This window comes from Leuciscus leuciscus (genome assembly GCF_965113295.1).
Source record: "Leuciscus leuciscus genome assembly, chromosome: 11".
In the NCBI taxonomy this organism is placed as follows: domain Eukaryota; kingdom Metazoa; phylum Chordata; class Actinopteri; order Cypriniformes; family Leuciscidae; genus Leuciscus; species Leuciscus leuciscus.
Window position 1 is genome coordinate 29,933,203 of NC_138735.1, and position 23,926 is coordinate 29,957,128.

General features: G+C 37.1%; 1 protein-coding gene across 4 annotated transcripts in view; it reads left to right on the plus strand.

Annotated features, from left to right (window-relative positions):
• Nucleotides 1–23,926, plus strand: part of ankfn1b (ankyrin repeat and fibronectin type III domain containing 1b) — an 88,804-nt gene that overhangs the window by 47,668 nt on the left and 17,210 nt on the right. For 3 of the 4 annotated variants that reach the window (XM_082183432.1, XM_082183431.1, XM_082183430.1), the window contains 4 exons: nucleotides 3,238–3,278; nucleotides 16,066–16,188; nucleotides 21,999–22,206; nucleotides 23,208–23,415. In XM_082183432.1, the coding sequence (XP_082039558.1) occupies nucleotides 3,238–3,278; nucleotides 16,066–16,188; nucleotides 21,999–22,206; nucleotides 23,208–23,415 (580 nt within the window). Of the gene's footprint in view, nucleotides 1–1,236; nucleotides 1,566–3,237; nucleotides 3,279–16,065; nucleotides 16,189–21,998; nucleotides 22,207–23,207; nucleotides 23,416–23,926 lie in introns of those variants that run through there. The other variant, XM_082183433.1, reaches the window with a different exon arrangement.

Here is a 23,926-nt window from a genome sequence, read left to right on the forward strand (position 1 = left end):
GTTAATGTTAGTTAATATAAATACAATAATTCATTGTTTGTTCTTGTTAGTTCACAGTGAATTAACTGTTACCAGATGCAAATTTAGATTTAAAAAAAGTATTAGTATGTGTAGAAATTAACATTAACTAAGATTTATAAATTTTGTATAAGTATTGTTCATGCTAACTAATGTAGTTATTAACAAATGAAACCTTATTGTGGAGTGTTTCCGTATATTTATTAGTATTAAACTATATAGTATAAAAAAAATAATATATATATTAAAAATAAATAAATAAATAAAATTAAAAATAAATTAATAAAAATTAATAATAATAATATACATTACATTTTTATTATTTAGTAAAATAATGTTTAAATTGTATGTAGTGTAGTGTTTTTATAGTGTAGTCAGCTACTTTATCAGAGGTTGACTTTACAATTTATTCAATTTGCAAAATTATTATTTTAATAATAATAATAATAATTACTCTGTAATTCAGAGTTAGGTGGTATCATGAAGAAAAAAAATCAAAAATTTTTAACATAATGTTGAATATTTGTTATTTTAACTATGAAACAGTTTATGCATTCACAAATTCGACAACTATTGTAATATGTCTGTTGGTTCAGTGGGTCAGTGAAGTCATGGAAGAGCAGATTCATTCACAATAAAGCAAACATTCTCAGAAAAAATCATGAATTATCATGCACAACTGCTTCCTCATCTGGTCCATTTTTCACATTTTAATTGCATGCATTCAGCTGCTCGTCTAGAAGCCACTGAAGGAATATCTGACGAGCTGTTAATGATGCACTTCAACTAAATCAATGGAACAAAAGAGAAACAGCATGACATAAACAGATAAACCAGTGAATCGGGGGCCGATGTGAATGAATGAATATTTCATACCGGCTCACTTGCGCCTCTGCGTTAATGAAATGTCAAATAGAAATAAATACTCTGAATATTACATGCAGGAAAAGTTACTTTTGACGCGTGATGTTTTGGGTCATTTCAAATGGAAAATAAAACTAGCTTGTGAATTATTGAAGACAGATTTGGAAGAATCTCAGCACCTGCTCATGAGTCAAAAATGATGAGAAATGTCAAATGACACTGCAATTATATGATGCAACTTTCTAACAAACACTAAGTGTGATGTGCAACTGGCCTGTTTTTTAACTTTTATTGTAGCAGCAATTAGTATTCAGCAGCATTTAGACCCCCCCCCCCCCCCCTCTCTCTCTCTCTCTCTCTCTCTCTCTCCCTCTCCCTCTCTCTTTCTCTCTCTCTCTCTCTCTCTCTCTCTCCCTCTCCCTCTCTCTCTTTCTCTCTCTCTCTCTGTTTACTGCACAGTTAGTGAAGCTTATCGCCTGGCAACCACAATTAAAGTACACCAAGTCAGCAGTAGCAAAGAAACGAGCTGTGAAAAAAAAAAAAAAAGAAAAACTATTTCACCTCCAGCGGAGAGAGAGACAGATAGACAGAATCCGGCGTGTGTTTTAGTTGGTCCGTACCTGAAGACCCTCAAATTAAGCGAAGAGAAAGCGAGTGCGACAGGTGAAACTGGAACCACACAGGTATGTGATCACTGGAATGTCTGAAGACTGTTGAAGAGTGTGTGTGTGTGTGTGTGTGTGTTAGTAGTTTTGTTAAACGACTTTACCTAATCACACATGATGCGTGTAGACATGCTGTGTTGAGTGATGTTCTCAGTGAGAAGTTATCATTTCGTGTTTACCCTTCTATTTGATCCCAGCACTCGTTTGCTCTGATGAGTGTGTAATTCCTCTGGTTTGAAGTGCTCAGGTGTAAAATTACTCTGAAGATGATCTTCTGTGATTTCATTCACAACTAACGTCACTGTGATTGAGGCTCATCTTGAGTAGCTCATGCACTGGAGAAACGGGTGGAAACAGATGTTATCAGCGGTTAACGGGTGTTTAAACAACTTTGTATAATTGTATAATCATCATACTTTAGATGTCATTTTCGGGGTCTTTTTTGTCTGTGAGACTCTCACAGGTAAAGGTCAGAATCACAGCAGTGATCATCCTGTCTCCAGCTGTTACCTTTGAAACAACCACACACACCATTTCAAATGTCACCACATATGTCTGTCTGGCTATCGTTCTATCTATCTATCTATCTATCTATCTATCTATCTATCTATCTATCTATCTATCTATCTATCGTTCTATCGTTCTATCTATCTATCTATCTATCTATCTATCTATCTATCTATCTATCTATCTATCTATCTATCTATCTATCTATCTATCGTTCTATCTATCTATCTATCGTTCTATCTATCGTTCTATCGTTCTATCTATCAATCTATCTATCAATCGTTCTATCAATCGTTCTATCTATCTATCAATCTATCTATCAATCGTTCTATCTATCGTTCTATCTAGCTATCGTTCTATCGTTCTATCTATCTATCGTTCTATCATTCTATCTATCTATCTGCCTACTTATCAATCGTTCTATCTATCTATCTTATCTATTGTTCTATCTATCGGTCTATCATATCTGCCTAGGAAATCGCCTAGTGTTAATCTGCATCACTATTTGTACTTGTTGTGAATACGCAGGCCACAAGAAGTAATTAGGTGGGTTTTTTTAAATTTTTTATATCACTTTTACTCAGGACATGCTAGCTGGCAACAAAGGATTCCATTCATTGTGCTAAGCTAAGCTAGCGCCGACCCTGTCAAACTAAAACAATGCATGCACTGAGACAAAAATGCATTTGCCCACCTATCTAAATGTAGGAAAGAAAGTGAATAAGCCCTATTTCAAAAAACGGTGGAGTGTTCCTTTAAAATATGGCCCTCTGTCTTTCTACCCATTTCATCCATCTATCCACTATTGTTAAATGTATTGAATTATTAATGTTTAATGTATCCAGACATTATTGCAAATTAAACCGCTGGCAGGGTGCTGGAGACCGTCTAACTATGTCACGGCTTCTTATCAAATCAATCAATAAATTGCCATGAAGGGTTTAAATGACTGGATTACGAGAGACGAAAGTGTGTGGAGGGATACATGAGACATGAAACTAGCACAGATATGTAGGAAACTGGTGGGTCAGCAGTCATTTAATCAGTTTAGTGTCATTATACAAATCAGAATGTTGCTATTGGCCAATCAGAATTAAGAATTCTCAGTGTAATTGTAATAATAATGCTTTGAAATGGCTATCTCTGTAAATTGGTTGTAAGGTTGTGTTTGTGTGTGTTTCAGAGTCTGGGCTCCATTGACAGGAAGGGAACGCGTCAGAGAAGGTAAGACTCGTCTGTTCTCACGCCGTCATGCTCTCATTCTGGTGATGCCGGGGTTAAACAAGTGGTTAAAAATGTTTCATATTGAATCAGTCCAGTCATTGGGCCCAGTGACCCACTGAATAGAGAGATAATCTAGTTTTAGATGAACTGTAATCTAGAGTATTACAAGCTGACTGTGATTCCAGCACTGCGTTAGTCTGAGAGTGTTTATGTGTGTTTACTTTGGGGACAAAATTCAACTTAAATTCAGTCACCAGAAATGAGCTAAATCAGACATAGCTTTCCTTTGGTAGCTTTTAAAATGCATATAATGTTTGATTTGTTTTAATTTTAAAAAATGCATACGTATTATATTATATACGTCATTTTAATTAGCTTTAATGTAATAAAAAAGACATTATAATATCCATGCGAGTGGACTCACTTACTCATTATACAGTATTTCTCTGCTCGTGGTGTGTTGTTAGGTGGTTTGCAGCTTTAGGTTAACATAGCATAGTTTAACCTGAGAGATAATCAATGAAAAAAGTAGTGATCGTAATAAAAATTGAGTCGAAAGTCAAAAGCTTAATGATTGAGTGAAGATGAGGCTTCACAAGTCAATAAAAACTAAACATCCCATGACAGAAATGAGTGCATTAAAGATCAGGTTACTATAGTATCTTTTAATGCTTTAGTGCTTCTGACATGTTACATTGACTCAGGATTGCCTTATTATTGAGGGTCTGTGTCTTTCTGAGTCTGTGAATTATGAAACTGTCACACAATGTGGCGTAGGAGAGCCTTCCTATCCACAAGAACACCATGTTACCTTGGTTACTAGATTAAAAATGGCAGATCTCCTAAATCTGTCACTAATGGCTGACTAATGAGAAGTGAACCGCTGATCGGGTCTGACCAAAGGACGAGCACAAGATGTAGTCTGGTTTTTACTCTCTGGGTATAGGTTTAATAAAGCTGTTTTGTCAGATTTTTCACTCTAGATCAGGGATATTGGATATAGTCAAGTCAAGTCAAGTCAAGTAGTTTTGTATAGCGCTTTTCACAATACAGATTGTATCAAAGCAGCTTCACAGTATTAAATTAAAATAATACAACAAGGTTGGTTTCTAGTGGAATTTATTGATTGATAAAATAAAATTAAATATCCCAAAAAAATATCCCCAACTGAGCAAGCCAAAGGCAACTGTGGCAAGGAACCGAAAAACTCCATTAAGTGACCTTAGTGTCACTTAATGAATATAGTGTTGGTTTAATTTTTCCTAATTGCTATGTTGGTTGTGTGTGTTCTTGTCACAGGTAAACGGCTCTAATAACGTTTCCTAAGCGGACATCAAGAGTCATCTTTTTTTTTTGTCCTGAAAACGAAACACTGTGCAAAAGCAACAAAATCTAAATGAGTTTCACTAAATCTAAATTCACACTGACCGCAATTAAATACATCACTGTTCAAAAGTGTGGGAACAGTAAGAAGTTTTGAAAGAAACCTTTTCTGCTCACCAAGACTGCATTAATTTGACCAAACATACAGAAAAAAAAACCTTGTAATATTATTACATCATAAATGAACTGTTTTCAGTTGTAATATATTTAAAATGTAATTTATTCCAGTGATCAAAGCTGAATTTTCAGCATCATTACTCCAGTCTTCAGTGTCACATGATCCTTTAGAAATCATTCTAATATGATGATTATGATTATTATTATTATTATCAGTGGTGAAAACAGTTCATATTTTTGTGGGAATAAAATTATTTTTTTGCATTTACAACATTATAAATGTATTTATTTACTGTCACGTTTGATCAGTTTAATGCATCTTTGCAGAATGAAAATATTAATTTCTTTAAAAAACAACAACAACATAGTGATCCTAAACTTTTGACTACATGTCGCCCAAGTTGTCTCAAAACGAATTGAATATAACTGACTTCTGGAAATGTGTGCAAACTTTATTCAAATAATTTGCAATTGAATATATAGTTTCTTCGGACAAAACGTTGGCAAAATGTCTTGTCAGGGCAGACGAAAGCTGTGGCCTTACACCCAGAGGTTAAATTCAGCCAATCACATTGTTTCTGAGTGCAGTGAATGAACTGTTAGCGGTCACCGCAAGACTAGGTGTAGAATTAGTGAAAAATAAAATGCATGTGCTGTAACCATTTGTGGTCTTCCATTTGAACGTCTAGTAACCAATTGTGAACAAATCACATAAGCTTAAAGTTGTGAGACTAGTTATTGTGGGTTACAGAACTAAAGGGAGAAAATCAAATGAATTATCCTGAATGATATATGGCAGCAGTCTCTCTCTCTCTCCCTCTCTCTCTCTCTGACCCACATAAGCATTTTTCACATAGACAGTCTAATAAGTTTAATAAGTGTGCATGTTTCAGTGTTTGGTTTTGTGGTTAATGTGTGTATGTGTAAAGGTTGACTCAGCCGTGTGTGTGTGTGGAGGGGCTGGCGTTGTGGTTTGCATGTTTGATGTGGTTTGGCCATGAAAAGTCTGACGGTTCCCCAACAGTGCTGTGCCAGAGACACAGACACACACACACCTCAATAAAGCCCCGCCAGAGGAACTTTCCCGCGGAATCATTGCTAAGAACACACGCCTGGCATCTCGTTCATTTGTGTGTGTGTGTGTGGCATCGTCTTCTCTCGTTCACTCACACACACACAGGCATATACACACACGTTTGGCCGCCGGTCTGGATGTAGGTATGGAGATGACACAGCGGAAACCACTTCCTCACAAACACACGCCCTTGTGTGTTACCGTGTGTGTGTGTGTGGTTTGTTTCTATAAATGTATGACACATTCACATGCTCACGATCCGCTCCAGAATAAATAATCATCATGATGGCCGTCTCCACTCTGATTGGAATCTTGACGCCCTGTGGAATTGTGGGATTCTGGAGGGAACAACAAGATGGGAGTCGCTTTCGGTCCATTACAGCATTCCGGCAATGACCACAGAGAGAGAGAGAGAGAGAGAGAGAGAGAGGCAGGCGGAGAGAGTGAGAGTGAGAAAGAGAGAGAGAGAAAGACAGGCGGAGAGAGTGAGAGAGAGTGAGAGAGAGTGAGAGAGAGTGAGAGAGACAGGCAGAGACCTTTAAAATCTGATTTATTTTACATTAAATTGTTCAAAACAATCATTTTTTTATATATATATATATATATTCCAACATCTTAAAACATTGTTCAAAATCCTTAAAATTCTGAGAAAAAAAAAAAAAAACCCCACTATAATAATAATAATTTACGACACATCTTCTCTTTTATAACACTCCAAAACTTATCTGATAGCCTTGCCCTTCACTGGGCTTACACAACACACCTTCTGTTCCCCACATCAAAAAAAAGGTCTCAATATCATTTATCATTTCATAATACGCAAACTCCAGCATCAAACGTCCCTTTATAAAACCTTTTAACATTTGCACTGGATCTACTCCACATAAATTAAGAGCGAGACAGGCAGAGAGAGAGAGAGAGAGACAGGTGAGTGTGAGGAGATGGTCAGACAGACAGACAGACAGACAGACAGACTGTAGTGGCAGGAACAGGTAGAACACACACCACTGACCTGATCCAGATAAAACACATGCTGAAAATTATATGTGACAATATGTTAGCTTAAATACTCATAGTGTGTCTGTCAAGAATTATCATTTCTTAAATAAAAAAAATAAAAAAAAAGTTTTATTTATTTTTTATTTAACGTGTAAAATTGATCGACTCTCTATATTTCTATATATCCTCTATATTACCTTTTTAATTGAAAACATGACTGGGTCATGAATTTCCTAAATTTTTTCTGGTAAATCCAATATTTGTCAATGTCATCGTTTAAAATAACATGTTATAATATTCAGGGGATGTTCTCTTCTGCTTTTGGGGAGAAAATTACTAACCCTGATTTTGTTAATATTGCATATAGTTCAGATATAATTATATCACTTGAGACATGGAGTCGTTCAGACTCCAAAATCTGCACTCCTCCAAACTTCAGAGAGCTACGAATCCCTTCAATCACACAGCCTAACATTTAAAAACACAAGAGATTCAGGAGGAATCCATAGTTTGGTTCAAAGATCATCTGTGGCATTATATTCAGCCTGTGAAAAAAGGAAAAACACATATTTGGAGTCTCCTTACTATAATGAAGACATCCTTTCAGCCCATCGTTTACGTTCAATCTCTAGGATCGGTTCTGTTAACACTAGAACTACCGGAGTTCTATAACTACTATAATGGCCATAGCATTCATTCTCACCGCTCATGCATTATTTGCATATAATTTCAATAAGCTATATCAAATCTAAGAATAAATGGATCTGTAATGTTAGGATAGGTAATAATAAACATCAGAACACTACATTGTAATTCTAATGTATGTGAAAATGTATTTGTTAATCGACAACCACAGAACAGCTATTGTAATTACAGACACAAAGTCGAAAGTGATCAATTTTCTATTATTTTCTTTGTAAAATGAAAACAAATGTATTCATCCTTGGATATTAGAATACGATAACTTACAAAAACATCGCCAATATGCATTTCAGTGCATAGGTAAAACCTTTATGGGCACATATGAAACGCATATGCCCCAAACTCGCCAAAACAGTCATTCTGACCGTCACGTGAAAAGAATATGAAAATATAATAAACTGCGAGAAAACAAACTGATTTAGTAACCAATATTTGTTTTAGTGAGCGAAGAAGATATCATGCTGTAAAATTACAATGAATATTGTATGCGTACGGTCAGAATGACTGTTATGGCCATTCAAGGTAGAAATACTCAAAACTCTTTTGTGTCTTGTAATTTTAATAAAATAACAGATAGAATAAAATATAGACACATTTAGGAAAAGTCAGGGTCCTATAGTTACATGGGTTTTATTTCAACAAAGTTGCAAAACTTTAAAACAGTCAAAATGACTGCCTTAGTTCTAGTGTTAATGCAGGATCTGATGCAGGAGTGCTAGAACGGGGAAGGAAGCGGATTATATTACCTCAGATGGAGACAATATATATAAACAATTCACATGTATATCAACAGAAACACTTTACTAAGGCACGTGACAACACAATAAACAGACATGGAAAACAAGTACTTTAGCTCTGCAAAAGCCTGGGTCTATAGAGATGCACCGATTACAATTATCTTGGCCGATTCCGATTTCCGATTTCTCATTGAGTTTGGCCTGCCGATGCCGATTTTAGCCGATACCGATTTCATTTTTTCTAACCACTTTACGCCACACACAAATATTTATTTTCTATCTTGTCTTTTTTAATAGAACATTTTGCATTGAACATAGAACATTTTTTGAACAGATAATCGCTATAAAATGGAACTATATAAATTACTCCTGGTGTGGGAAATTAAAAGTTAATTAAAATTAAACTAAAAGAAAGCTTATACTTGTATATTCTGACTAGTTTACTCATTTAAAAAAAAAAATAATTATAAAACACCATATAGTATTTTTTTACCCAAACTGAATAATAAAAACAAGTTTAAATGGGTAAATTTCCTATAAATATTATTTTCTGACATAGCCTACTCCAGTTCTTGTTAAAACACACTAGACATGCAAATTCTGTGCATTTTGGGCACTTTTTGTGTGAAATAATACTTATTTTGTCCATCAAAAGTGTGCTTTCACTTTAATTGAGCGTGAGCAGCAGCAAAAATAGACTCGGCGCCAAAACCCGCTTCTCAAACGCTGCTCCTGCTCGCGGTGTGAATGCACTCATTGATTAACATGCACGGCGAAAAAAATACGCGCTCCTCATGCGCCGCTCACACTTGCGGTGTAAAACGGCCATAATTCATGAGGTTTCCTATTGCGTTCCGTTTGCATGTGTGATGCTGATGTCGCGCGATGTTAATCATGCCGGGTGCATTTGTCGGACTAACCGGCCGGTCGCTGATCACGCGAAAATCAGCCAATTCCGGTCACCAGCCGATCAATCGGTGCATCTCTAATATATATTTAACGGCAGAACAAAGGGAGATTCTCTGGGTCGATTCACCTACCTCTCATATCTATGCAGCAGCACAGTAGATTACACCATTACAGATATAGACCACAGTAAAATCCCAGCTGCCGTTATCAGACCAGAGTCCTCAGTCTGAACAGATCCGTGAATCTCCTGCCTTCTTCAGACCAGAAGGTTAAACTGTTCACCCTTTCCTCCAGATTTATGTGGAGTAAAGACAGTCCTGCCCAGTATGAAGCTCAGCTCCACAGCACTCGGGTTCAGAACATGATAGATTCATTTCTATTTACTTCATTTAGTGAAGAGAAGAAAACGATAAATTTAGCAGCTCATCATTTAAAGGGATGGTTCGGAGTAAAATCAACCTAGGGTCCTTTGCACCATGACCTTGAGCCAAACACCCCCCCCAGAAGCCTTTTCCCCTCGGTCGAACATTATTAAAGTTAAAGCTTATTTAGAGATATCAGCCGGATGGCTTAGTGCAGGCGCTAATGGATCCAAGGATGTATCTCGTAAATTACCCCACTAATAATGCCCAGAATGGCACCAAACTTCTACAGTAGTACAAATAGGTTCTGTACTCATAAAATGAGGCTTTGGAAAGTTTGTAAGTACATCAGGAGTTTATTTAAATAACACTTGCCTTACTGACAAGAAATATAAATTTATATAATAATCATGTCACCTGTTATAATTATTTGGGTCTGACAATCTCAGCTTCTGGGAAATTTGACACTGCAATAAAAGATCTGACTGATAAAGCACGTAGAGCTTATTATAGTATAAGAAAACCCCTGTTCAAATTTAACCCATGCACCCTTTAAACTGCGACTGAAAATCTTTGACAGCGTCATCAAACCTATCCTGTGAAATCTGGGGCCCCAAATTTAAATTAAATTACGAATCCTTGGACAAAACCCTTGATGAAATTTTCCAGCTTGAGTTCTGCAAGAACATCCTGGGAACTCACAGAAATGCTCCAAGTCTGGGTTGCCGGGCAGAATTAGGCAGATTCCCAGAAGAGAGCCGTAAAGTTCTGGTTCCATCTATCAGACGCGCCGACAGAGAGTTACCATCACAGCTCTCAGACACAGGGCAGGACACACAGAGAGCGACCCCATGCAATATTTAGTGGAAAAACGGTTTCAAAAACTTAATTCAACAGTTCAGTTCAGACACTCACAAGTGAAAGAAATAGGGAAAATAACCCAAGAAGAATTCATACACAATTGGCAGATAAAAGTCACACAAATGAATTAAAAATACTTCCTCAAAATAAAGTCAGATTATAAATTGGCACCATACCTGACCAATATGAGTAATTATGGTCAGAGAAAGCTCATGACAAGGTATCGCATTAGTGACCACAATCTGTGTGTGGAGAAGGGCCGACGAGAGAGAGAGAGAGAGAGAGAGAGAGAGAGAGAGAGAGAGAGAGAGAGAGCTCAGACTGTGTTCACACTGCTCTTATAGGCCTTCTGTAGCTCCGCCCCTTTTCAGCGCTGCGCTCGTTGTCTTTTGACTTCCGGTCTGTATTTTCACAGTGATTTTGCGTGTTTATTAATGAACGGCTCGTTTTAAAATCTTCCCGGTCGACTGACATTTGTTTAGTCATCTGCTTTAAACATTACAGTCCTCATGATAACTTTCATTAACTTTACATTAAGAAAATCCACTTCAGAAGCTAATTACTCCTGGACAGCAATGCCATAGAAATATAAAGAGCGACCGCAAAACGGAAGTTAAAAGACGATAGTCTAAAGATGGCGGCGCCCTCGTTTCTCTGGCGCATAAGCTCTATAGAGACAGAGAGAGAGAGTGTGAGAGAGTAAGAGAGAGAGAGAGAGAGAGGCAGATTGTGTTCACACTGCTCTGATGGGGAGAGAGAGAGAGAGAGAGAGACAGAGAAAGAGTGTGAGAGAGTAAGCGAGAGAGAGAGAGAGAGAGGCAGATTGTGTTCACACTGCTCTGATGGGGAGAGAGAGAGAGAGACAGAGAGAGAGAGAGTGTGAGAGAGTAAGCGAGAGAGAGAGAGAGAGGCAGATTGTGTTCACACTGCTCTGATGGGGAGAGAGAGACAGAGAGAGAGAGACAGAGAGAGAGAGACAGAGAGAGAGAGGCAGATTGTGTTCACACTGCTCTGATGGGGAGAGAGAGAGTGTGAGAGTAAGCGAGAGAGAGAGAGAGGCAGATTGTGTTCACACTGCTCTGATGGGGAGAGAGAGACAGAGAGAGAGAGACAGAGAGAGAGAGGCAGATTGTTCACACTGCTCTGAAGAGAGAGAGTAAGAGAGAGTAAGAGAGAGTAAGAGAGAGTAAGAGAGAGTAAGAGAGAGTAAGAGAGAGAGAGAGAGAGGCAGATTGTTCACACTGCTCTGATGGGGAGAGCGAGAGAGAGAGAGAGAGGCAGATTGTGTTCACACTGCTCTGATGGGGAGAGAGAGAGAGAGAGGCAGAGCATAAGAGAGAGAGAGAGAGAGAGAGAGGCAGAGCATAAGAGAGAGAGAGAGAGAGAGAGAGAGAGAGAGAGAGAGAGAGAGAGAGAGAGAGAGAGTAGGTGGCCCTCTAGGGAAACCGCTTTTAATTTTGGAAATCTGGGAACGTGAATCAGTGTGTTTATAGCTGTATTAAGTGTTGATATATATGTGTGATGAAGTCAAAATTGACTACTTTCATAATGCATGCTCCTGCTGTTATTATGACTGATTCATCAGTGCATGTAATTTTAAAGAAAAAAGTTCATAATTGTCCATCAAAATATAACAACTTTTTGACTTCTGAAATGTCTTTTCAAATAGACAAATTCTCAGAGTCATTTACAAGGTTGTGCATAATCAGAACTGGATTGAGAATGTTGTTTAAATTCCAATTCAGTTCTTGAATTTGTTTTGAATTTGATAGCAAACATGATTCAGAGAGTTCATTGAAATGACAAGAAATGTATGTTTCTGTAATTTTTAACTAGTCAAGCTAAATTTATCACGACAAACTTTTAATGTTGATTTGACAAAGACTTGTTTGAATGTTTGAATAAAGTAAAGAAGCTTTACATGTTTATAGGCCTGACAGACAGACAGACAGACAGACAGACAGACAGACAGACAGACAGACAGACAGACAGATGGATAGATAGATAGATAGATAGATAGATAGATAGATAGATAGATAGATAGATAGATAGATAGATAGATAGATAGATAGATAGATAGATAGATAGATAGACAGACAGATAGATGATAGATAGATAAATGGATAGATAGATGGATAGATAGACAAATGGATGGATGGATAGATGGATAGATAGATAGACGGATAGATAAATAAATGGATAGATAGATGGATAGATAGATGGATAGATAGATAAATGGATAGATAGATAGATAAATGGATAGATGGATAGATAAATGGATAGATAGATAAATGGATAGATAGACGGATAGATAGATAGATGATAGATAGATAGATGATAGATAAATGGATAGATGGATGGATAGATAGATAGATGGATAGATAGATAGATAGATAGATAGATAGATAGATAGATAGATAGATAGATAGATAGATAGATAGATAGATAGACCGATAAATGGATAAACAGATGGACGGATGGATAGTTTACATGTTTGAAATGCCACCTTATTTAGCTTATATTTCATCATATTTAATAAATATTTTTTTGGACTGGGGTGAAAGAACACTTCCTTTCCCAGAAACATTCTAGCCTGGCTCCGCCCTCCTGCGTACTTCCGCTCAACTTTCATTTTCCTTCAGTACTCCGTCTGAGTTTGCGGTGTATTCTTGGGTTTTCTCGTAGCGTTCCTGTAGGGTTACGTCACGACCAAACGCTAGCGATTGGTTAATGCAGATCCAGAGTGGCTCTGAGCAGATCCAACAGTTTTAAACTTCAACAGAGAACCCGCCTTCAAGGAAGTTAACGCTTGTCAGTGGAGAGTGGCCAGACTCGCTGTACAAATGAAATGTATGAGACCAGGCTAGAAACATTCTGCTTGACTGATCGAAACAAGACAAAAATCACCAATGTTGAAATTCACACACATGATTTGAAAATTTACTGAGTCACTGTAATGGTGATATTTATTTTTTGAAATGAACACACAACACATACTCCAGTGTGTGTGTGTGTGTGTGTGTGTGTGAGGGTCAAAGCCTTTAAGTGGAATAACACGGCACGACACATTTGATGTTGCGGTATATGGAGAGCTTTTTATTTTTGTCTTAACTAACCAATTTATGTCTCCGCTGGCACTGGTGTTTAATACTGTGTGTGTTTGGTATTTATATGCTTGTCTAATGAGCAGCCTGGGCCGAAGCGTTGGATCTGTGCGCTGGCTGCAGTCTGAGCTCCGATCGACATCAAACGACAGAGGCAGACGCTCGTCTCTCCGGCTCTCTCCGGCTCTCTCCGGCTCTCTCCAGCGCGCCTACAGTACCTACACTGCGTTTCACTGATCATACTCACACACTGCTGCCTTGGCTCAAAATATAGAAGCCTTCATTTAAAATGTATGAATGTGAATATAAAATAAAACTTTAACATACACTAATAAACTTAATGTTGATGCATGCATATTTGTCAGGCATACGTAAATGAAAAAGGTTAAAAGCAGGTACGATTTCTGTACTCAAAACATATTGCATAATTTATTATTAACTATTTGCATCTATTTGATTTTATTTAAATAATCATATTTTCGAAATGCATTTATTCAAATAGCTTAGAATCAGTTAAAAGTAAGAACATGGTTAAAATATGAATAGCTGTGTATTGCTGTTCCATAAGCTATGAGATTTGAATTATTGATGATAAATATATAAACCTGTGGTTATTGTGTATTTTAAAACACGTTCAGTTTATTAGTACTATTACATAAACCTGTTCCTTATCCGTTTCTTTTGTGTATGACTGACAAATATGCATCATATTAACTTTATTACTTACTTTTTGTTGTTTTTACTTATTACTTACTGTTATACTTTTAACTGATTCTAAGCTATTTGAATAAATGCATTTCGAAAATATGATTATTTAAATAAAATCAAATAGATGCAAATAGTTAATAATAAATTATGCAATATGTTTTGAGTACAGAAATCGTACCTGCTTTTAACCTTTTTCATTCACAAATATGCATCATATTAAGTTTATTAGTTTATGTTAAAGCTGTATGCAATTCAAATACATGAATCTTAAAGGCCTAAATATTTTTTGTGGCGTTCAATTGGCCAAATTCTGTGACAACATTCATAGAAGGCAATCCCAGAATGCTTTGCGCAGCTCACTTGGTTTTGAAACGGATCTTGTCTCTCTCCCTCTCTCAATCATGTCTTTAAGTGCGTACGAATTAAGCGTTGACTTGTGCCGTGTTTATGTTTGGTATTTATTTTTATACTCGTGTTTGTGTGTATGTGTCCGCGCGGCGTGTGCTCTCTTGAAGGAGGTGATGTCATCACTCAGGCCTTCCTACTGTAAGAAATCTTCGAATGGCATTACGTCAGCATGTGGGACCCCAACTGAGCACAGTGTCATCCAGAACAGCTGCCGCTGGAATCAGATTCATCCCGCAGTCCTTCTTCCTGTCTTATTCCCAAACGGCTTCTATCTAGGAACATTCCCTCTAGAAATACGGATGCGTCCCCTCTCCGTGTCATGGGTGTTTTGGGCACGCTGGCACTGGCGTTTGCTCGCTGACCTTGTCCTTCAGTGTTTAAACATTCTTCAGTCACACTTGTTGACTTGTTTGTCATTAAGCGATTGCTAGATGGTTGATTCACGCCTTTACAGCGCTGTCAGATCTGCATATAGTGTCCGCTGCCGTCCAGGCGACTGCTGCTGTCATGACCTCACTGTTGCTAATGAGACGCCAAATTCAACACACATTGCAATCCCTCTTACATAAAGTTTTACAGGGGAATCTCATGGAGAACATTTCTGGGTCATGTTGCACCCCATTGTCAAAAGAGGAAAATATCAGGCTATATTTTGCCAAAAGAAAATCAAGCCTGTTTTTGGACCATTAAAAAAAAAAAAATTTGTACTGTGATATTATTTTATGACAGTTAAACATTTTCCTTATAAATTTACCTTCCAAGTTGGAAAAAAATAAACATTTGGTGCATAAGTTTAAAACCCAAATCTGGGAATAAAAATGTAACACATGGAAATTTTAGGAAAATATAAAACAACAAAAATATTTACTTGTTTGTTAGTTTAATTTAATTTATTATTATCCATATTTTATTTTAAATATTGTGAAAATGTTATGAAAATGTAAAACAATTAATTAGAAGATTTGTTTATTTTAAATTTGATTTATTTTATTATAATTTGTTTATTTTATTATTAATATTATAATCCATGTTTTTTATGATATTAATAATAATAATAATCGTCATTATAATAACAACGGTCAATAATAATAATAATAAAATCATCATAATAATAATAAAAAAATGTTTTATTATTGTTATACATAATTATTATATTAATTATATTATTATTTATATACAATTTTATTTCTCCTTTTTAGTTTTTGACAAAAGGATTTTTGATTGAACTGATAAAGTTTAGTGACACCTACAAACATATTATTTGTTTGTAGGTGAAGATCAAATATTTATACATGAATCTTGTTGAAACATTATGATGGAAAACGTTTGGTAAAGTTCTGAACTAATCTCTGGCAGCGCGAACATTTAGTAAATCAGAGAATGAATTACAGTAATCATGCTATTTGTGTGTGTGTTTTGCAGGACTGAGTCTGGGATTGTGAAGTTGACTCAGCGACTCTCTCTGAAGGACAAACACTGCAAGGAGGACAGGAGTCTGCCGTCCAGACCTCCAGCCTACAGGAGGCGCTCTCTCAGCGTGGACTGGTACTTTTACTCCAACATTTACATCACAAAATAAAAGAAATAATGTCATTTTAAGGCCCAATCACACTGCTCCGACAGACTTAGTTGGGTTTTGTCGGATCAGCGAACATGTTGAATCGGCCTTATCGGTCTTGGAATATCTGAGAAGTGACGTACTGTAATCTGCTGACTGTCAGCGCTAGTCTGCATCTGTCAATGCATTGTGAATTGGCCATTAAACAGCTATAAACCTGTTTAAGAGAGGTTGACCAGCCATTTGGACTCAAAAGATTGCAAGGAAGCCATGTTGGCTCTGAACGCTGCTGTTTTCCCAAGGTTTTTCCTCTGCTCATCTCCACAGACATCATGACTCCAGTTATGACTGCCTCTCTCTTCTCCACCCTCCCCATCTGTCACGGCTTTTGCATGTCCAAAACTCACAAATGGAGTCACTTCCAAGATGCACACAGAAAAGATGAGCTTTTCTTGGGATTTTTTTTCTTTTTTCTGAGATGATAAACATGCACATAAGGCACAAGAATCTGTCTGGCATTTATTTTACTTTGACCAGAATTACTCATTTGGCAACACAATTTTTCATGGTACTTATTGGTACTTACTTTTTTAAAGCAGCTTCTTAGAAAATCACAGTTCATTTTTATAATATCCTAATATCTTCATGCCTTATAGTCGCATTTAGCAGATTAGATCTGTGCGATAATATAGTCTCAAATTTGAAATTCGCTTTAGTATAAATTGCCCTATGTGTGTATAATGTATGTATGCAAATAAAGTTAGACATTCTTCTTATATATATCCAACTTTATATAAAGAGCTGGGCGATAATATAGTAACATTTTACGATAAAAATAAAAAGTCAAGCAGACTTTTGTATATAATATTTTATATACATGTAAAGTAATATGTTTAGATGACCTTAAAAGGTCATTAAATGGACACTTTTTGTAATCCTGCTTGTATTTCCATTTTAAGTTTATGTGCTTTTCTTTGTGCACGAGAAGAGGTGCCTATCGGTGGCCGCATCTGGGTAGTGGCATATGGCAAATTGGAAGCCGGGCTCCAGAGACGCATATAACTCCGGGGAGTCTCGGGGCGGCGTGTCCCCAGGATGTAGTCACCCTGGCTGGGCACGATGAGGGCTGGGCCCCCCTGTTTTCGGGACCGCGCAGAGCCTCACACAGACTCCCTGTCACCTCCTGCACGCCGAGCTGTCTGTCGCCAGTGCCTCTTAGACTGGCCTAACGTCACACACACACGTACGGGGCCGTTGCACAAAGACACATCCGCGCACACGCATTCATACATTGATTGATCCCGTGCTCACATGCGCTTCTCGTCCCCCTGCAGAACATCCCCATGGCGACGGTCTTCTGTCTCTGCTCATCAGAATTAGAGAGATTTGCCCCCTGGGGTGGGGGGTGGGGGGCGAACAGGTGGCGGGCAGTTGAACTCGACACAGCAAACACTCTCACAGGGGAGCGACTACTACTGTGACAACACACCCGCATACCGGCACATGCACTCAAATACTCCCGCGTTTAATCTCTTAATCTGACTGGATTAGAACGCAAACGGCCAAGGCAGAAACACGCAATCATGCAGACGTACGCGTGATGGGAAAAGACTACGCGTTAAACAAACTCGCTCCTGTTCGAATGCTGCCGAAAACACATTTCACCCTAAAATCAAAAGAAAGGAATTATATTTCACATAATGTAAAACCTATTTTTGGATCATTTAAGATGTTTTGCAATCTGAGATTTTTATTTGTTTCCATGCAAAAAAGGCTAATTGTGAAAAAAAACTTTCACATTTACAAGGTTTTCAAAATTTTTTAAGGCGAAACCAGTGTTTTTTTCATGCACAGGTCAATTTGGAGATTTTGTGCTATTTTACTTCCGCAACTTGTCGACTTTCAGACACACAAAATACACTTTTAAGTTGATTTTATTACATTTGATCTGTTTGCATGTGTTGAATTCAAAATGCAATGTCTTTAAAAGGCTGTTTTCGTAAAATTATTTTTTTCAGTACATTCAGATTTCTGCTCTGGAAATGAATGCAAATGAGTGCATGTTTAGTTAGATTAATGTGTCATTTGCATATTTAAACATAACATTTCAGAAAACTTGTAATACAAAACAGTTGTCTTGATGTACTGTGATTAATCAACTACGGAAAGTTTTGTGAAATCTATTAGTTACATTATTTTCACCCTATGTAGTGTCTTGCCTTTAGTACATTTATTATGAGAAAAAGCTGAAAAAGATAAAACATCCAGATGCGTTATAATAATGAGAATATTCTTTGGAAAAGTGCTTAATTGTCATTAAAATAAAGGCACTTATTAAAAATATACTTTGTTTATGCAGAATATAACATACACATTTCTTGAGTTTTGAGGTGAAATGTGAGATTCTGATTGCTGAAGATCTCTGTGGTGACATGCAAACCTGTCTGCGTGTCTTTCAAACGGGGAGGGAATCAACTGATTAGCTTTGATTCCCATTGTGTGTGTGAGAGGTCGAAGGGTTAGACTGGCTCCACTAGGCCTGAAGTACACAAGAGAGAGAGAGAGAGGGAGAGAGAGAGAGGGGTTCTGTTGACCCTAGTAACACACACACACTAATCGGGAATACTGTCCTCGCTGCCCCCCTCCTGTTGCTTACTGTCACACACACTCCCCCTCCAAATTTTGGCTGGTCGGACTGCAGTCTGTCTGGTGCCAAGAATCAAATTTCCGACTCTCCTTCTCGCAGCCACATATAACCCTCGTAGAGGAGTCCCTCTGCCCCCTTTACGTCTGTTATAACCAACTATTCTGAAAGAAAGAGAGACGTCGCCCGCTCTTTGCGTACATGTCGTAAACATTTTGTTTTGTTTGATTGATGACGACGTGAAAGAATCAGCCGGATCGGTGTCTCTCGCACACATCCGTGCGTTGTGTCTGTTGCATCTCATGTATTAACTTCAAATCCATCTCAGCATCATTTTCCAGTTGATTAGGATCAAAAATGTATCTCTAAATGTATACTTTATTGATTCATATTAAATATTATACTTTATATCCATCTCAGAATTACAGTAACGAGTAAAAACGTATGTCTTTCGTGATTACAGCTATACAGTAAGGAAGCTAAACATTTTAAGGAAATTTTGCAAGGAAAATAATTTTGTTTGATGTGCCATTTTATTATAACCAGTGTTACCTGATATTTTAATGTTACCTTTAATATTCTGTAAGAAAATATTAATTTAATACAATGAGTAGAAACTGCAAGTTGTCGATTTGTAATTGCGATATTTCATTAATGGCTCATTATATAGAAGAGCTAAATTTAGATTCAATTTTTTTCCAAATTTTAAATTCAGAATTCTAAATTAAATGTTAAATAATCTGCTGATAATCGTGTATTATAGTTTTTTTCTTGTTTAAAGATACATAATCTATAGTCATGCACTATTTGCTGTTGTCAAAAGAGACAATGTATATGCAAAAACATTTAATCCTTTGAAAGTTGCAACTTCAAACATTCAAAGTCAGTGTGAATTGCCGTCTCCGACCCAAAATCTCATGACATCTACTTAAATTTTTCATAAATATCGAATTGAATAGCTCACCTACGCCTAGCCTATATGATGTCAATGAAAAATCATTTCAGATGAAGAACAAGTGCGCTGATGAATCGTTCAGAATACAGCCAGGGACAGAATGTTGAAGTTGTCATTTATTTCCTGTATAGCAACATCAGATCTAAAACGAGTGACAGAAACACTTCGAACGACCTCTCCTGCTTCTATCATTGTTTCACGTGAAACACGGCAGATAATTTACCGGCCACATTAGCAGTCGTATCGGGTAGAGTTTGATCTCGGAGGTAAATGTGAACATGTGTTCGGGGAAACGGTAAAGAGTAATCTCTTACCATCAGTGAGCTCAACACATGCACATGTGTGCGGGATTGCATGTGTTTATATGCGCCTACTGTTCTCAATGGCTATTATTCTTAGACGGAGGCATTACTCACTAAATTTTCCATACTATGGCCTATTCTCATTTAGCCTTGACTTACTGGACGTGTTAAATGTGCTCGTATTTGTGTGCTAAATTTTGCTTTGCCTTTTGATGTGATGCCAGACACAATCCCCAGATATCTGAGCACTTTTGCCCCCAACTTGACTCTGTGCATGTGTGTGTATGTGTTTGTGTGCACATGTAAATAATTGTTTGTTGCTGTGTACAGTCCTGTCCAAATGTCCTACATTTTTTAAATGAATACCATTTTTTTAAATTACAAATGATGTTGAATTGAAAAATCAACATGAATTCAAAAATGTCACGAAAGAGACTCTTTTGGCACTGAAGCTGCATAAAACTTGAGCTTCAGTGGAAGAAGAAAATCACATGATCAATGTCGCTAATTTACTTGCATATGATTAATACATGGAAATATCCGAAATATCACAATGTTTCTTGATTGTAAATGTTTCAATATTCTAAAAATGATCCAATTTCCAGGTTTAAATATGCTTTGGAATCCCAGATTCTCAGTGTGGTCTCAGACGCTTGGACCTCACAGTAATTGTGTGGTGGGAAACTGTTTTGTGTGTGTGTGTGTGTGTGTGTCTGTTCTATTCTATCACTATTCGTCTGATGGGGTGCTGAGACGGCTGTGTTAACATGTGGTGTCCCTGTTTCTTTTGTCTTTCTCTCTTTATCCCTCGTTCTTTCATCTGCTAGTCTTTCATGTGAGTGCGCGCGCCGTTCGCTCGACAGCCCGTGTGTTCAGCACAAGAGGAGAAACTTTAAGCCCAGAGATCAGCCGCCTTTGAAACTGATCCGGACTGCCACAAATATACCCACTTTTATCTGCACACAGCACATACCTGCCCGTTAAAATAAGCACGTTATTATCAGAGCACTCGGAGGTGTTCGCCTGCATCCGACGCGGACAATGGTCCGTCCTAATACGAGAACATTTGTGACAGTTGTAGTTCTTGGAGCCCTTTGTTCTGTTTCCAAATCTGAAGCCCCTCTGAATGAATCTCGATATCAGGGTGAACATGTTGTTCCCCAAATTATATCAGCGGTCAATCAATATGGATTTTTCAGATATTGATTCTTACAATTGTACTTTTATTCTCTTCCAGTCTTAATCTATTGGGATTTTTATTTTTACTTTTTTTTTACACAAACCTCGCTATTTTTGCTTTATTTTTAAAACAATAAAACTTAGTTGCAAGAAAGAGTTTAAGAGACCAAATTTAGAAAAATAAACGTATCTTATTATCTTACATTAATTTGGCTTCTAACGTAAATTTGTCTTGTCGATATTGGTAACACTTTACAATAATGATCCATTAGTCAACGTTAGTTAATGCATTAACTAAAATTAACTAACAATGAGCAGTTCATTTGTTACATTATTTTTTTTATCTTTATTAACTTTAGTTGATAAAAATACAGCTGTTTAAGTTAGCTCAGGTACATTAAATAATATTAACAGATACAACTTTTGATTTTAATGATGTATTAGTAAATGTTGAAATTAATTAGTTTTAGAATTATCATTGTTAGGTCGTGTTAACTAATGTAGTCAACTAATGTTAACATATAGAACCTTATTGTAAAGTGTTACTGATTGTGTTTAATAGAAAAAAAAAATACCTATTAAAAATGTTTTTGTGGCGTATTTCTTGTTAAAAAATTTAATGTTTATAAATATGTAAGTATTTATCCTCTAACGATTTTTTGTCTTGGCGACAGTCCTGACAACATCTTTCTTTATTCCTCGTAATTTCTTTTTCAGGGCCGAATCCAAAATGACTCAACAGATTCCAGACCCCCATCCTCTGATTCCACGCAAATACTCCAGCACATCATGTTCGTCTCCTCCGAGTGCTGCACGACGCCTCTACAGAAACCTGTCTGGAAAGTTTCGCACGACGAACCTGCTTCTGGAAGATACGGCACTCCCAGGCCAGTCGGACAAGGACCATTCGCATAAAACCACCATGGTGAGATGCAAACACTTAAACAAGACCTATAGAGAGCCTAAGTCCCTCCCCTCTGCTTCCGGCTCATGGGACCTTATTTCGGAAAAAATATGTATGGTAGTCAATGGCAAGAGACAACTTATATTTTTATTCCATCTGAACTGTGCCCTGAATTACACATATGATGTTTGTCAATTTAAAAGATAATTATGAAAGTCAAGAAAGTCGCAGTTTGTCATAAAACAGAAAAGTAACATTTAGTTTTATGTGAAAATCGCTCAATGAACTACATCTCTCGTCTCGCACTATGTACGTATGTGTGCAGTCTGGTACAAAACACTCAGGCATGGCGGCGTAACGTTACGATTATAACGTAAGACTATAGAAAAAATGACAGACGTTAGCTTCAGTAAAGTTAGCTTCAGTAAAGTTAGCTTCATTCATTGAGAGAAAAGGTATGACGTCACATTGGGTTTTGGGTTTGTAGTCTTTGTAATTACGTATTTTCACAGTCTTATACCTCAACAGTTTTACATCAAACTGCGACTTTCTTGACTTTAAAATGTATCTTTTAAATTGACAAACATCATCATGTGTAATTCAGGGCACAATTCAATTCTCGCCATTGACTACCATACAATATTTTTCCGAAATAAGGTCCCATGGTGGTCAACCGGAAGGGGAGGGACTTAGGCTCTCTATACAATAGTAGAAACCAAATTAGTCTCACATAACTATTGAATTTTGACATTTCAGCTTGTTTGACTGACATATAAAGCATCCAATAGCAGTTGTTGATGCCATTTGAGAAGATCCAAAAAAAAAACTAGTACTGAAGAACCTATAATAAAACACCAAGACCTTTTTTTAATCTTCAAAGAACCATATTGCAACTCAAAAAGCTTATAGTCAAAAACGGCATTGATATTTTGTGCATACGTGGCTGCAGTTTGACAGCATGCATGGATGTGTCTGCAGGAATTTTCTATGTGTGTGAGATATATCTGTGCATGCATGTGTAGTTCCAGGGCAACGAGGCTCTGTTTGAAGCCGTGGAGCATCAGGAGCTGGATGTTGTGGAGTCTCTGTTGAGCACCTTCAGTCTGGAGGAGCTGGACTTAAACACACCCAACAGCGAAGGACTGCTGCCACTCGACATCGCCATCATGACCAACAACGTCCCCATGGCCAAACTTCTGCTGAGAGCCGGGGCCAAAGAGAGTCCCCACTGTGAGTACACACTTACTGCGATCAAACGCATGCAGCACGAGCCCCACTTTATGAATCATAAACCATGCATCTACAGATGTTTGCCACATGCTATACATTACAATAAAGCAGTAGTGGCTTATTGCTTCAATCAAACGGCGACAACAGCAGTGTGATATGGTATGCAACACCAAAGATCAAAACATAATGCCAGTTTCCACCACACTTTTTATACTGTAATTATCATTATCTCTAATTAATGTTTTTAAATCGAGTGTTTGGGAATGCCCAGGTCATATTTAATTTCATATTATATTTTATATTATTTTGTTATATTTTGCATAATGAATATGAAGTGTAATTTTAGGAGCATTACGATATTTTTGCATTGTTGCATTAATTAAGCAGCCTCCCATTCTTATTACTGTCATTTGAAATTACTTTTTTTAATAAATTAATTAAATTAATACATTTTTGTATCATGGTAGTTTTTGCTAAAAAAAAAAACAAAAAAAAAAAACAAGCCGTCTTT